The 13,490-nt window shown below is 50.8% G+C and overlaps 2 protein-coding genes across 2 annotated transcripts; one reads left to right on the top strand and one right to left on the bottom strand.

Annotated features, from left to right (window-relative positions):
* Positions 1-338: 338 nt before the first annotated feature.
* PTRH1 (peptidyl-tRNA hydrolase 1 homolog (S. cerevisiae)) lies at positions 339-1,804 on the top strand. The gene is made up of 5 exons (XM_006834791.1): positions 339-434; positions 808-1,027; positions 1,270-1,369; positions 1,476-1,521; positions 1,619-1,804. Exons 1-5 carry the CDS (start codon positions 339-341, stop codon positions 1,802-1,804), a joined length of 648 nt encoding a protein of 215 aa, XP_006834854.1.
* A 201-nt stretch (positions 1,805-2,005) lies between these two features.
* LOC102839510 (chromosome unknown open reading frame, human C9orf117) lies at positions 2,006-8,229 on the bottom strand. The gene is given in 9 exon segments (XM_006834790.1): positions 2,006-2,077; positions 2,361-2,561; positions 2,718-2,873; positions 3,181-3,331; positions 3,528-3,658; positions 3,972-4,239; positions 4,667-4,820; positions 5,345-5,616; positions 8,066-8,229. Coding segments are annotated over 9 exon segments (1,569 nt in total).
* Between the last annotated feature and the right edge of the window lie 5,261 nt (positions 8,230-13,490).

Here is a 13,490-nt window from a genome sequence, read left to right as displayed (position 1 = left end):
GCCTAAAGGGGTGAAAAAGGACTAGACCATTTTCCACAGATGCAGGGCCATAATGGGGGCCAGGACAAGACTTCCGCCCCCCACGCTAGAAGTTAAACAAGGGCTCTGTGAATCATCTTACAACAAACCCTTCAGGTACACGGTGACGCCGCGCCGTGGAATGCTTAAGGGTGTCCAGACAGAGTCTCTGTCCTGCCACTTCCGCACCTCAGAAACATGGCGGCCACGCAGTCTGCCCAGGATTGGGTGCTGGCGGCCGCCTCTGGGCAGGTCATGACTATGATTGGCTACAGGCTGGATGACGTTAGAGGGCGGGGTCCATCACTAATGGGGGCGGCATGCTGCCGCCAGGCCTCTGGGGCGCTGGGTTGTGGATGAGTAGGACCATGAGCTGGGGCGTTTTGGAACCTCGACCCCCGGGGAAGCGATGGCTGGTGAGTGGAGTCGGGGGCGGTAATGTAGGAGCGCCTGGGGCTCCAGTTCTGACATGGTCTCCCGTGCAAAGTGCCCCAAATTCTTTGTCTCCATTTATTTATATCTGGAAAATGAGTCTAGTACCACTATGGGCTCCAAACTTTTCAGAAACTCTTCTCCTGTATGGGAGCGTCCTGCCCTCCCAGCCCTCCGGGCACGAGTTTCCACTCAGTCTTCTAGAGTCCTTGGGAGGTTTGGGGCCTGTATCCTCGAGTCCCTTCCCCACCCTGGTTCTTGCTCTCAGTTTCTTTACCTTGGGTCCCAAGGAGCGCTGTAAGATCAAGGGGTGGGACGAGAGTTGACAGGCCTCAGTTTCCTCGGTGCCGCCCACAGGTGGCTGGCCTGGGGAACCCCGGACTGCCCGGCACGCGGCACAGTGTGGGTTTGGCAGTGCTGGGGCAGCTGGCGCGGAGGCTCGGTGTGGCGGAGAGCTGGGCACGCGATCGGCGCTGCGCCGCCGACCTCGCCCTGGCTCTGCTGGGGGACGCTCAGGTGGTCCTTCTTCGGCCCCGACGGCTGATGAACGCCAACGGGCGCAGCGTGGCCCGAGCCGGTGAGTGAGGGCACGGGGGTGGGGGTGGGGTGGGAGTGGGGGTGGGGGCGGGTCGCCTCGAGGCTCCAGGGACGTGGGATGGGGCTCTGGGCTGCTGGAGACCTCTAAGTGCTGCGTGGCCTTGAGTACTTGTAGAAAGAGTGGTGCTTATATCTGATCCTCCTTATGAGAGCCCAAAGTGGGGACAAGGACCCGATGGGAACATCCTGAAGTAATTTGGGCCTTTATTTGCCTGTGCTAAGCGGAGCTATTTGGATTGACGGCTGAAGAGGTCTACCTGGTGCATGATGAACTGGACAAACCCCTGGGGAAGCTGGCTCTAAAGCTGGGGGGCAGCGCCAGGTGAGACTCAGAGCCAGTCAGGGTCGGGGGTAAGGGTGGTGACCTCAGTATGGGCAGGGAGGGGTGGAAGGGCGTGAACTAACTGCCTTTCCCCGCTCTCTTGAAGGGGCCACAATGGAGTCCGTTCCTGCATTAGCTGCCTGAACTCCAGTGTGAGTCTGTACCCTTCATCCTGCACTGGGGCTGGTGGGTCAGCTTGGGTCCCCTCAACACTAGAGTTCACCAGCGCTCCCTGTGCCTTCTCCACAGGCAATGCCACGGCTGCGGGTGGGCATCGGGCGCCCAACACACCCTGAGGCTGTACAGGCTCACGTGCTGGGCTACTTCTCCCCAGCTGAGCAGGAGCTGCTGCCTGCAGTGCTGGAACTAGCCACTGACTTGCTCCTGAACCACATCCGTGAACGGAGCCAGGGACAGCCCATGCTGGGTCCCTGACGCCATGGACATGGCTGCCAGCCTGATCACAATGCCCATGTGCTCAAGTCATGTCCACAGAGCTGCCACTGCCAATTTGTGGTATCCACTCTTTATATAACTCTTTTCCTCTGGGCTGCTCCAGGCAGCCTATGGAATAAAGGGGGGCAGTGGCCAAAATGATCCATTTCTGGGGCAAGGGGTTAGTTTTCTCTCACTATCCTACTTGGGATGCAGGAACACTTCAGGAAGACTGAACTTTTTGAGTCTTTTTGACGAACCAAAGCCATGGACCTGTAAGATTAAAGATGGAGGCGTGGAAGCTGTGATCTTCTTAGTTGATCTCACCCTTCCCCTGTCTGTGGAAGAGGGGGACAAGGATCAGCAGGCCCCTTCCCAGGGGATACCTAAGTATTCCTTAGTTAACTGGGGCCTTGCCACACCTTTCTTCAGCCCATATTACAGACAGGGAATTGGAGGTTTGGAATAGTCTAGCCACATCTCCAAGGTTACACAGCTGCAGTGTAGCAGAGCCCTGTTTCAGACCTTGTTGCCCTGGGGCCCCTGGCACTCTTACCTCAGCTCTGCTGCACATGCGAAGTGTCCCCACACGGGTGGTGTGTGAGAGGAGCCTGAGGTCCTGGGGGTTGGGTACAACGTGGGTCCGGCGCGGCACCAGGCCCAGGTCCCCTGGCTGGTAGGGTGTGATGCCAGACAACTGCTGCAGCAGAGGCCCCATCTTAGGCAGTTGGCTGCTGGGTAGGCTGTGGGAAGGGGTCTTTTGTCATCGCTTCCATTTCATAGACTAGGAGACTGAGGCTCTGAGAGGCTTTGAGGAAGTAGGCTTGGCTGGCTGAGGACAGCCCCTGGACATGTCCCATAACTGTTTCCCTTTGCCTCGTTCCCTGTAACTGCCTTCTCCAAGACTATCTGCTTACCTCTTTTTACGTGAGTCTTGGGGATGGGCCTCCCACTGGGGGCTCAGGGCTATGGCTGAGCTGAGCATGACCAGTAAGTGCTGCAGCATCTCTTTGCGCTGCAGGTGGAAGACCACATCAAAATCCCCATCATTCTGCTTTTCTGAGTGCATCTGCCAGAAGGGTCAAGGGTGAGTTTATGGATCCGGCTCAGTGACCCCAATACCCAGTGCCCATTTTCTTAAAGTGCTCCCTGGCTGTGGTGTGATCTCTCAGCATTGGAAGTGCTGAGGCTTGAGGCTTTTGGGGCCCTCAAGAAAGTTATCCAGAAGGGTTTGCCCAGAAACAGAAGAGGATGGACTGGCCAGGACTGTCTCAGTGGAAGAGGGAGCCTGTGACACTGGCCCAGCTTCCTCTGAAAGCTCCAAGGCTGTAGCTTCTGCCCCTGACCAGCATTGTGCTTTCATCATTTCCGCTCACCTGCTGAATGTTCTGTAGGAAGGCGGTGGCCTGGGTCAGGGTCATTTCCAGGCTGGCCCGAAGCTTCTGTTCTTTAGTTAGCTTCTGCTGTAGCTGCTGTATCTTGGCCTGCTGCTGCTCCACCTGCAGGTCCAGCTGCTCTTTTTGGCTCCTGGGTCCGGGATGGGACAGTCAGCAGTCTGACCTCCTCAGGCCCTGTCATTTCAGTGCAGCCCACAGGGGCTGCTATCCAGCCCCAGTCTTCAGACTGACAGATGAGGTCCCTCTTGTGAGGAAAAGGCACTGAGCAGTATCATGTGGCAAACAAGGGCCTGAGCTCAAGCTGGCTGCACCCCCACGGGCCCCACCTCAGTGCCTGGTGGTCTTTCTGCAGTTGTTGGAAGTTGTGCTCCAGGTGGTCCAACAGCTGGCGCAGCTGTGCCACCTCGGCTGTGCCCTGCTGCTGCTGGCGGCACTTCTCAGTCAGCATGAGAATGATCTGAGGGAGGAGCGGAGGCCTTCAGCCAGCCCTGCCTCCCCAGCTCCACACCCCATCATACAGATGCCAGTCATGGCCCATATACGATGAGAGGGACTAACCACTACTGGGCAGAACCCCAAGCTTCCCAGAAAGGAGCTCTAGAGCAAACGAAGCAAAATCAGAGCTGCACCCCCGCATCCTGTATCCCCCACAAAGAGGCCCCTCCTCCTACTGCTGCCTCCCCACACCCATTATTTTCCAGCTAGGAGTCAACCCTCCCAGTAGAGCAGGGTTCCCTCCTGCTTTAGGTGCCGAATGCCCTGCTGCCCACCTTCTGATGACTGCTGATGTGCTTGGCCATGAGCCGCTGGGAGTTCTGCAGCAGCTCCACCTGTTTGCACAGCTTGCCCTGGTGGCCATGAAGCTGCTCGTTGTCCTGTAGCAGCTGCACGCCTTGCTGGGACAGCTTGGACAGCTGCAGGGTCACGGTGTGGTTCTCCTGGATGGCCCGCTTCGTGGTCTCCCACATCTGGTTACTGGCCACCTTGTGGAACTCACTAGCCACCAGGTGTACGCGTTGGATGATCTCCTTTTTCAGTCTGGTTGGGATGGGCAGGAGTCAGGAGGGACTGGGCAGTGTGGGGTACAAATACAGCTCCCCTCACCTGTGCAAACACCTAACAGGCAGGGCCATGGGAGGGAGTGGGGCCTTAGGGGGCATGATTGGTTCACTGTAGACCCTTTTGTACCTTTTGAATTTTGAACCATATCAATGTATCACCTACTAAATATAATTGGAATCACAGAAAATGGCAAAGCAGAATCCAGGTTTTCTGATGCCAGCACGAGGCTGGGGAGCTTATTCATATTCCCCACTCCTCCGTAAATCAGGATTCTGCGGAGCAGTCAGCCAGGTTGGGGAGCTAGACCAGGTCTCCCCCCGCCCTTTAAAAGTCAAGGGAAGCTGAGGTCTGGGATGTACATGGCAGCAGTGATAACAGCCCTGCGGGGCACTGGCCTGCCCACCTGTCCTTGTCCAGCACTGACTTCTTCTCCAGGTTGTACACGTATTCCTTATAGTTGGTTTCCTGTTTCTGCAGCTGGGTCTCCAGTGTTATGAACTTGTCCATGAGCTCATCTTTCTGCAGCCGGAACTCCTCAAGGGCTGCCAGCTTTCCCCCTGCTCGCCACCGGGTACAAGGCCTGGTGATGCCCTTCAGGTCTTTGCCCCTCCTTTAAGGCCTTTGCCCACCTTTATCTGGAATGTCCTCTTGCCCCCATCCACGAATTTTACCAAGCCTCATTCAGATTCAGTGCCTTCCAAGAAGCCTTCCCTGGACCTGTTCCCTTGTGAAAAGCATTCGAACATCTCTGGGCCAGGCACTCAGAATGTCATTTAAGCCTCACAGTCACCTTTGCCAGATGGGTGACCTCAGGCATAACATTTTACCTTTTAAAGGTTCTTCCTCATTTACAGGAGGGGTGATAGTATTTCTGCCTGGCAGGATTGCTGGGACAATTAAGGAAGAGAATATGCAAAGTAGCACATAGCTGTTGTTACTCGAGGTATTATCCCCATTTCCCAGGGGAAAACTGACAATACTTACGGTCACATAGACAGACAGTGGTAGGACTGGAAACTGAGCCCTAAGAGCCAAGTCCCCACTCCCTGCACTGTGGTGTATGCCCCCCAGCCTGGCTCACCGAGAATGGTGTTTTCCGTGGTGAGCTGATCCTTGGTCTCCTGGAACTCGTGGCGCACCTGGGCTAGCTGTGCCTCAAAGGCATCCTTTTCCATCTCCTTGGCCAGCTGCAGGCTTTGGAGCTGCTCATTGAGGTCGGTGATCTCATCCACCCGCTGGTTGAGTGTACGCTTGAGGAAGGTCACGATCTCCTTCTTGTTGTTGGCCAGCTGCTCAAATTCCTGGCGGAACACCTTCTCCTGCACAGCCAGCTCATCCCACTTCCTCTGATACCTGGCAGATGGAGAATAGGTCTCGGGGTCTGCCCTGAAGGGTGGTCCCCAGGGCTGGGCTGGGCATTCCTAGCCTTTCAGTACAGCTGGACACACTCTCCTGGACCTCATCCACACACCATTCAAAGGAGTTTCTGAATCCAGCCTTATCTCCCAGAGGGCCCCCTGGAAACAGCCAAGACTTCATGGAGCCCTCACATGTGCCAGGTGTGCTCAGCACTATGTTCATTATATCCTAGAATGTAGGGTCCTTGAGGACAGCCTTTGTTGTGTTCACAGCTGTGTCCCTAGCACCTAGGCCTGTGCCTGGCACAAAATAGGTGCTCAGTGTGTTCTTTGTTGAATCCTCACAGCAACCTCTCAGGAAGATGCTTAGGTCCATTTTACAGTCAAGAAAACAGGCTCAGAGAAATGAAGGGAACCCCTAGTTAGTAAGTGGCAAAACAAGAACTTGAACCCAAGTCAGTCTGACCCCAAAGCTGAGTTTCTTAACCACAATGCTGACTGCCTCAGTTGGCTGGCTCCACACACCTCTCTAACACTTGCCACTTTCCATTTCCAAGTCTTTGTACCACAGTCCCCTCTGCTGCACCCTCTCCTTACCCTTGGCCACATTTGTGCCATATTTGTGGTCCTCTGTTCAATGACTGTGTCTAGAATGGTCTTGTCCCACTGGGGTCTGATGTGTTTGTTTCTCCTCCAGTTGGCAGATGTGTATGCTCTATTTCTCTCTTCTTGGAACAGATGGTTTGGTAAATGGTGGTGGTTATGTGCTGTGGCGTCGGTTCCGACTCATTGTGACCCTGTACAGGGTTTCTGAGGCTGTAAATCTTTACAGAAAGCCTCATCTTTGTTCCACAGAACAGCTGGTAGTTTCAAACTGCTGACCTTGCAGTTCACAGCCTGATTTGTAACCACTACACTGCCAGAGCTCCTTTTGGTAAATAGTAAGCACCTAATAACTGTTTGCTAAATATATTTCCCAAGTATATTCCATCTGCTCTCTCAACTTGAAGGAAGCTTTATGAATTTGTAAGAACATTGCATAAACAATGTACTGGTTTTCAGTGGAATCACTGATAGATATTTGCTAGATGTTTTATCATTTGTTGGTGGCTACTGCATGCAGCAGGAGTCCTGGTTTGGTGCTGTGGGCTAATGCGTCAGACTGCAGAGTTGTTTGAACTGCAAGGTCGGTGGTTCAAGCTCACCAGCTGCTTCTTGGAAACTCTATACCAGGTCGCTGTGGGTTGGAATTGACTCGACAGCACTTAACAACTGCATGCAGCAAGTCCTGATGTGGCGGTATGGGTTAATGTGCTGGAGTGCAAAGTCAGTTTGAACCTCATGGTTGGCAGTTCAAGTTCACCAGTCGCTCCTCAGAAACCCTATACAGGGTCCCTATGGGTTGGAACCCACACGACAGCACTTAACACTGCATGCAGGGCTCTAGGGCGGGGGTGAATGACCTACTTCGTGGAGTGCAGACATGGTCTGATGCTGTTGCTGAGTCCTTCAGCTCATTTAGGAGGCAGTCTGGCCTGGGGGAGTCAGGAGGCAATGATCTGAACCTGGGAGCAACTGTCCTTTGAACCTCAGTCCCTTCAACTGTGCAGTGGGGATGACATCAGGACCTCTAGTGGGATTGCTATGAGGATGAAGGGCCTACCTGGCACACAGAAGGGGCCCAACAATATTAGCTGTTCTTATCTCCAACATGTGGGGAAGAGCTGCTGTTTGTTACCAAAGGGGTTTGTTCTCCAGTGTTTCCTGTCATTGGGAGGAAACTGAAAATAAAGCAAAATGATGGCTAAGTGGACCTGTATCTAAATGAAGAGTGGAAGGCTCCCTCAAACACGATCACTCCTATCACAAACAAAACTGGGGAGGGGGAAATCAACCTTTCTCATTTACATTTGGAGAAACTGAGGTGACTCCATGTGGAAAAACAGCAGCTCAACAACTGTGTAAGTCGGAGGCAGGTGGCCACTGGAGGTGGGCCAGGAAATCATGATGTGGGCACTGTGGTTCAGGGTGTAAGAGGGACAGGCGGTCCCTTCCTGCCAATTCATCCCACTGATTAAGTTCTGCCCTTTCAAAAAGTGCTTAATCCCATGGGCTGGCAAAAGCAGATGGAGAAGGGGGCTTGCCTGAGTAGGGGTGCTAGTTAGCATATGATTCCAGGACTTTGGGAGCTGAGATGGAATGGGGAATCCAATTTCCATCAAAATCTCAAAGCCTCCTGCTATTACCCACAGGGAAACTGAGGCTAGGGATCAGGGGTCTGGGCACTGCTTGGAAGGTCAGTGGCAGAGACCAACCAGGTCAGAGCACAGAACACCTGGCCAAAGCTGTCCAGCAGCCTCTTCTGAGGGGGTTCCTGACCCCACCAGAGCTAGGCACTATTACAGCAGAATCAGCTCCCCTTTCCTGCCCACCCACCCACCAACCGGGCCAGCCTGTCCTCCAGGTCTTGGATCTGGATATGGTAGAACTCCCGGGTCTCCATGTCGAAAACTGTTTCCATATTGGCTGTGTTGGGGTCCTTCTTTCCCCCTTTCTTCTTGATATCGAGGTCCTTGCCGCCCTTGCTTGCTTTCTTTTTGGGAGCCATGGCTGGTAACAGCCACTGCTGGAGGGCCCCTTTAAGGGGTCAGGTGGTTGCTAAGGAAGTTGAATCTATACATAGCAACAAACTAGGGGAGTGAGACTGGGATTAAAGAGACACTGCCCTTTTTAGCGTGTTCAGTGCCGTCAAGTCGGTTCCAACCCATAGCAACCCTGAACAGGGCTTCCGAGGCTGTAAATCTTTACGGGAGAAGAAAGCCTCTTCTTTCGCCCACAGAGCAGCTGGTAGTTTCTAACTGTTGACCTTGCTGTTCACAGCCGATTTGTAACCACTACGCTACCAGAGCTCCTTCCTCTTTAGCTTAGTGGTTATGAATTGGGCTGCTAACCTCAGGGTCAGCTGTTCCGCGAGAGAAAGATGGGGCATTCTGCTCCCGTAAAGATTTACAGCCTTGGAAACCCTGTGTAGAGTCACTGAGTCGGAACCGACTCCATGGCACATAACAATAACAGCAAACACTCTTTCTGGAGTCCTGATGTGGCGCTGTGGGTTAATGTTCTAGACTGCAAAGTCAGTTTGAACCTCAAGGTCAGCGGTTCAAGCTCACCAGCTGCTCCTTGGAAACCCTGTACAGGGTCACTATGGGTCAGAACTGACTTAACAGTACTTAACAACAACAACAACAACAACAACAACTGTACACTAGTGATCAGACTTTTCCTCCAAGGCAGACACTGCCACAGAAGCCTGACCATGTTTGAGACCTGGATGCTAGGCTCTCTTGGGGACACTCATTTTGACGCTGAGGTAACCTCTCTCCCAAGTGGAAATAAGAGACATGGAGAATATTAATCCAAACCAAAACCCACTGCCATCGAGTCAATTCTGACTCATATTGACCCTGTGTAGGGTTTCCTAGGCTGTAAATCTTTATGGGGGCAGTCAGCCTCATCTTTCTCCTGCAAAGCGGCTGATGAACTGCTGAACATGTGGATAACATCCCAATGCCAAGCCAACAGTGCTTCTTCTGGGGACTGCTGTGGTTGGGAAGTGCCGTTGAGTCAGTTCCAACTCAGAGTGACCCTGTAGAGAGTTTCCAAGGAGCAGCTGGTGAATTGAACCACCAACATTGTGACTCAAACACTTTGCAGTCCAACACATTATCCTGCAGTGCCACACCTGAACTCCTAGGTCTTAGAAATTACTATCCATTCCCTTTGTGCAAATCAGAAGCTGGAGACTCAAGAGAGGTGTGGGGCCTTTGTTCAAGCTACCCTGGGCCAGAAGAAGCCAGTTATCAGGCCCCGGGTTAAAGTACATGACATCTGGCTAATGATGGGGTGATGCCACATTTTTCTGTCTGTTCACCCAAAGCAGGAGTGGGGCAGGTGAGAGTGGGAGAAGGTCCACTGGCCAGATGCCCAGGTTAGCAGCTCTGCTCCAGTATTACCACCTGCTTGTTTACCACTTGCCCAGGTGCTTGCTGGGTGGCTAGGTCCTCATTGAACCTGTTGCCCTAATGCTTGGCTGTACCTCTATCCTGAAAGTCTGTTGAAGAGAGAAGGGGAAGCTCATTATTCAGCAAATGTGGCTTGTTTGAGGGGATGGGGAGGGTGGATGTTCACTGTTGGCCAATGAGACTGATTGGAGCAGTGATTGGTTAAAAGGGGCACTGTCTGTTTCATGCAGTGTGACTTTGGGCCAGTTGTCCAACTTCCCTGAACTATAAAGTGGGTGAATAGCAGTACCTATCCCTCAAAGACTATTCTGTGGACTAAGTGAGACTTTGTCTGTAAAGTTCATGGCATGGTCCAGAGATGCAGTAGATAATAAGTGTTGGCCAATGTGTGGCACTGTGGATCAGCACTAGACTGCGAACCACAAGTTCGGCAGTTCAAATCACCAGCTGCTCCTCGGAAACACTTGACAGGGTAGCTGCCGTGGGAACCAACTCAACGGCACTCAACAACAGCATTGCCATTATCAGACCAAGTAAGTGAAGCTCCAGTCTGCTTCATGGGTTAGACAGGCTCTGGAATTGACCGTGAGCTCTGCCTGGCCTGGGCTGTAGAACAGTGACACTGAGGTCCCTGAGAAGAGATGCCTGGCTCAGTGCCCAACACCTGGGGGCTGGCAGTGGGCTTGCCCTTCAGCCCAAAGGAATGTTCATCGTCTCCCCACCCCACTCCTCTGCCATATCACCACCCCAAGGGGAAAAAGCCACCCCCAACAGGAGTCTAGCTTAGCAAGGGTTCCCCACGGTACCCTGCAGCTGCCCTTCTCCCTCCCATTCTTCTCAACTTCTACCTTCTTTTACCCACCTCAGGGATAGCTCTTAACTCCCAGCCCAGTTGGGCAGTGTGGCCAGCAACTTGCTCAGGCAGCCTGGAAACCATAAATGATGTCAGTTCTGAGACCTGAATTTTGCTAATTTCTCAACACCAGGCTTGCTCCTCAGGGAAGTTGACAGGCTTATTAGTATGGCTAAAGTCATAGGTATGGCCCGAGTGCTCAGCGGACGTCTAGACCTGTCTCCCTGTAGTTGGGACAGGTTGGAGGAATATGCTTTTCTGTGATTGGCTTAGGGATTCTCACCAAAACTTCCTATTCTTGGGCCAGAGGCCATCATGCACCCCAGACACCTCATAACTGCTTCTCAAATCACCTTGTGTGTCCTTTGGGGATTGGTGATGGTGGGCCAAGAGCTGGTGAACTGCTGCTAGACTTAGCAACTCAATTCCTGCCTCTGAGGGTCAGGGAAGGCTGTGTGCATGTGCTCAGCTGCACCAACTCAGGCACAATCAGAACAGGGCAGGGGCTGACTTGAACACATTCCCCAAGCCACACACAGACCCACAACACCAAGGTGAAACCTCACTAGCACAAGGGGTCAAACATTGAGGAAACTCAAAACAATAAGCTCCTCTGTCCAGCGGTGACTCCTAGACACCCAGGCTTAAAGATAACATCACAGTCAACACTGCGAGTCAGGAAACTCTGTCTGCCCAAGACCATGCCCTTTCCAGAAGGATCAGAGAGGGGATCAACAAGCTCCTGGTCCCTGACTAAATGTGGGACAAACCCTGGAAACTACTGAATTGGAATCACAGCCTATAACACCCCCCCACCAACACACACACACACACACACACACACACACAGCTCTACAGAGCCTATGCACTGAGGGAAATAAGCTCCAAAGAATTTTTGTTCAGTCAAGTAACTAAACAAATAAGCAACTGAGCACACTAAAGACAAACATTTTATGTGTCAAAGGGCAGTGTTGAAAAGTAAAATGGCAACCCACAAAATGGGAGAAAACAGTTGCAAACCATATATCTGATGTTGTTAAGTACCGTGGAGTTGGTCCCAACTCATAGTGACCCTGCACAGAATTTCCAAGGCTGTAAAATCTTTACGGGAACAGAACGCCTCATCTTTCTACCATGGAATTGCTGGTAGTTTCGAACTTCTGACCTTGCGGTTAGCAACCCAATTCATAACCACTACGCTACCAGAGCTCCTTATAAGGGATGTATATCCAGAGTTTATTTTTTAAAAAACTAAACTCTTATAACTTTACAACTAATGAATAATGAAATAGTAAATAATTAAAATAATGAATAATCCAATTTTTAAAACAGGCAAAATATGTGAATAGACGTTTCTTTAAAGAAGATATACAAGAGGCCAATAAGTACATGAAAAGATGCTCAACATCTTTACTGATGAGAGAAATGCAAATCAGACTACAATGAAATGCTACTTGACATCACTAGACTAACCGGTTATAATGATAATAAAGACAGATGTTAATAAGTGCTGCCCAGGATATGGAGACACTGGACGCCTCATTGCTGGTGAGGAATGAAATATTGATATATGTTATAAATTGAATAAGTCTTGGGAACATTATACTAAATGCAAAAAGCCATTACAAAGGAATCACATATTATAATTCCATTAGTATGAAGTGGTCAGAAAATGCTTATCTAGATAGACAAAATGTGGGATAATGCACTGAACTGCAAGGTCGGTTTGAACTGCAAGGTCGGCAGTTTAAACTCACCAGCTACTCCTCAGAAACCCTACACAGGGTCCCTATGGGTCAGAACCAACTCAATGGCATGGCACTTAACAACAACATAGAGATAAGTAAATTAGTGATTGCCAAGGGCTGGGAAGAGGGGTGAGAAGGAAAGAGAATAGAGACTATCAGCCAATGGGCATAGGGTCTCTTTTGGGGTTGATGAAATGTTCTAAGATTAGATGGTGGGAGGGTTGCATAACCCTGTGAACATACTAAAAAATAACGAGTCACACACTTTAAATGGGTGAATTTTATGTTATATAAATTATATCCCAATAAAGTTCTTTGAAAGAAAAAAAAAAAAGATAAGAATGGAGGGAGTATGTAGCCTGGACTTGAATCTAATCTTAGTCTCACCCCACCCCTCTCTAACACTAGAACCTTGGGCAGATGGCTTCGTTGCTGTGAAGCTGGGTTTTTCCATTTGAAAACTGGGGGTATTAACAGTGCTGGTTCACAGGGTGGCCATGAGGGTCCTGTGAGAAAGGCAAGCCTGTAAAGACCCCCTCACCACCTCCCACTCAGTGTGAAAAAGCCAGCACTTGGCACCTAATGGGTTCACAACAAATGGTTGTGACATACTCATGACAATGACTTGGCAATTTAAACAAAGAGGTCAAACAAACCAGGTTTTGAAGAACTAAAATAGGTTGGTGCTTTACAAGGGGACTGAGTGGAGGCTTCAGGCTCAGCAATTAGATAAAAGAATTCAGCCCCATTTTCCAGGAGGGCCGACACTCTGGATTCCTGGACGGGAGCCTGCCATACATCCAAATTTTTACAATTAATTAATTATGTTGGTAAGAATACACAAAACAGAACATAGACCAATTCGACCATTTCTACATGTATAATATAGTGGCATGGATTACAGTCTTCGAACTGTGTATGTAACCTTTCTCCCTCCAACTGTTCCTCTCCCATGAACATCAATTTACCACCCCCTAAGTTTTCACTAAAGCCAGTGAAGATGAAATAGAAGAATTCTACCAACTTCTTCAATCTGAAATAGATCAAACATGTAATCAAGATGTATGGCTCATTACTGGTGATTGGAATGCAAAAGTAGGGAGCAAAGAGGAGGGTCCAGTAGTTGGAAAATTTGGACTTCATGATAGAAATGGTGCTGGAGAATGAATGATAGATTTCTGCAAGACAAATGATTTGTTTATTTCAAATACCTTCTTTAGACAGCATAACAGACGACTATACACAT

Source organism: Chrysochloris asiatica, unplaced genomic scaffold, assembly GCF_000296735.1.
Source record: "Chrysochloris asiatica unplaced genomic scaffold, ChrAsi1.0 scaffold00014, whole genome shotgun sequence".
Taxonomy (NCBI): Eukaryota; Metazoa; Chordata; class Mammalia; order Afrosoricida; family Chrysochloridae; genus Chrysochloris; species Chrysochloris asiatica.
Note: the sequence above shows the minus strand (reverse complement) of the source record. Positions and strands in the feature narration are given on the sequence as shown.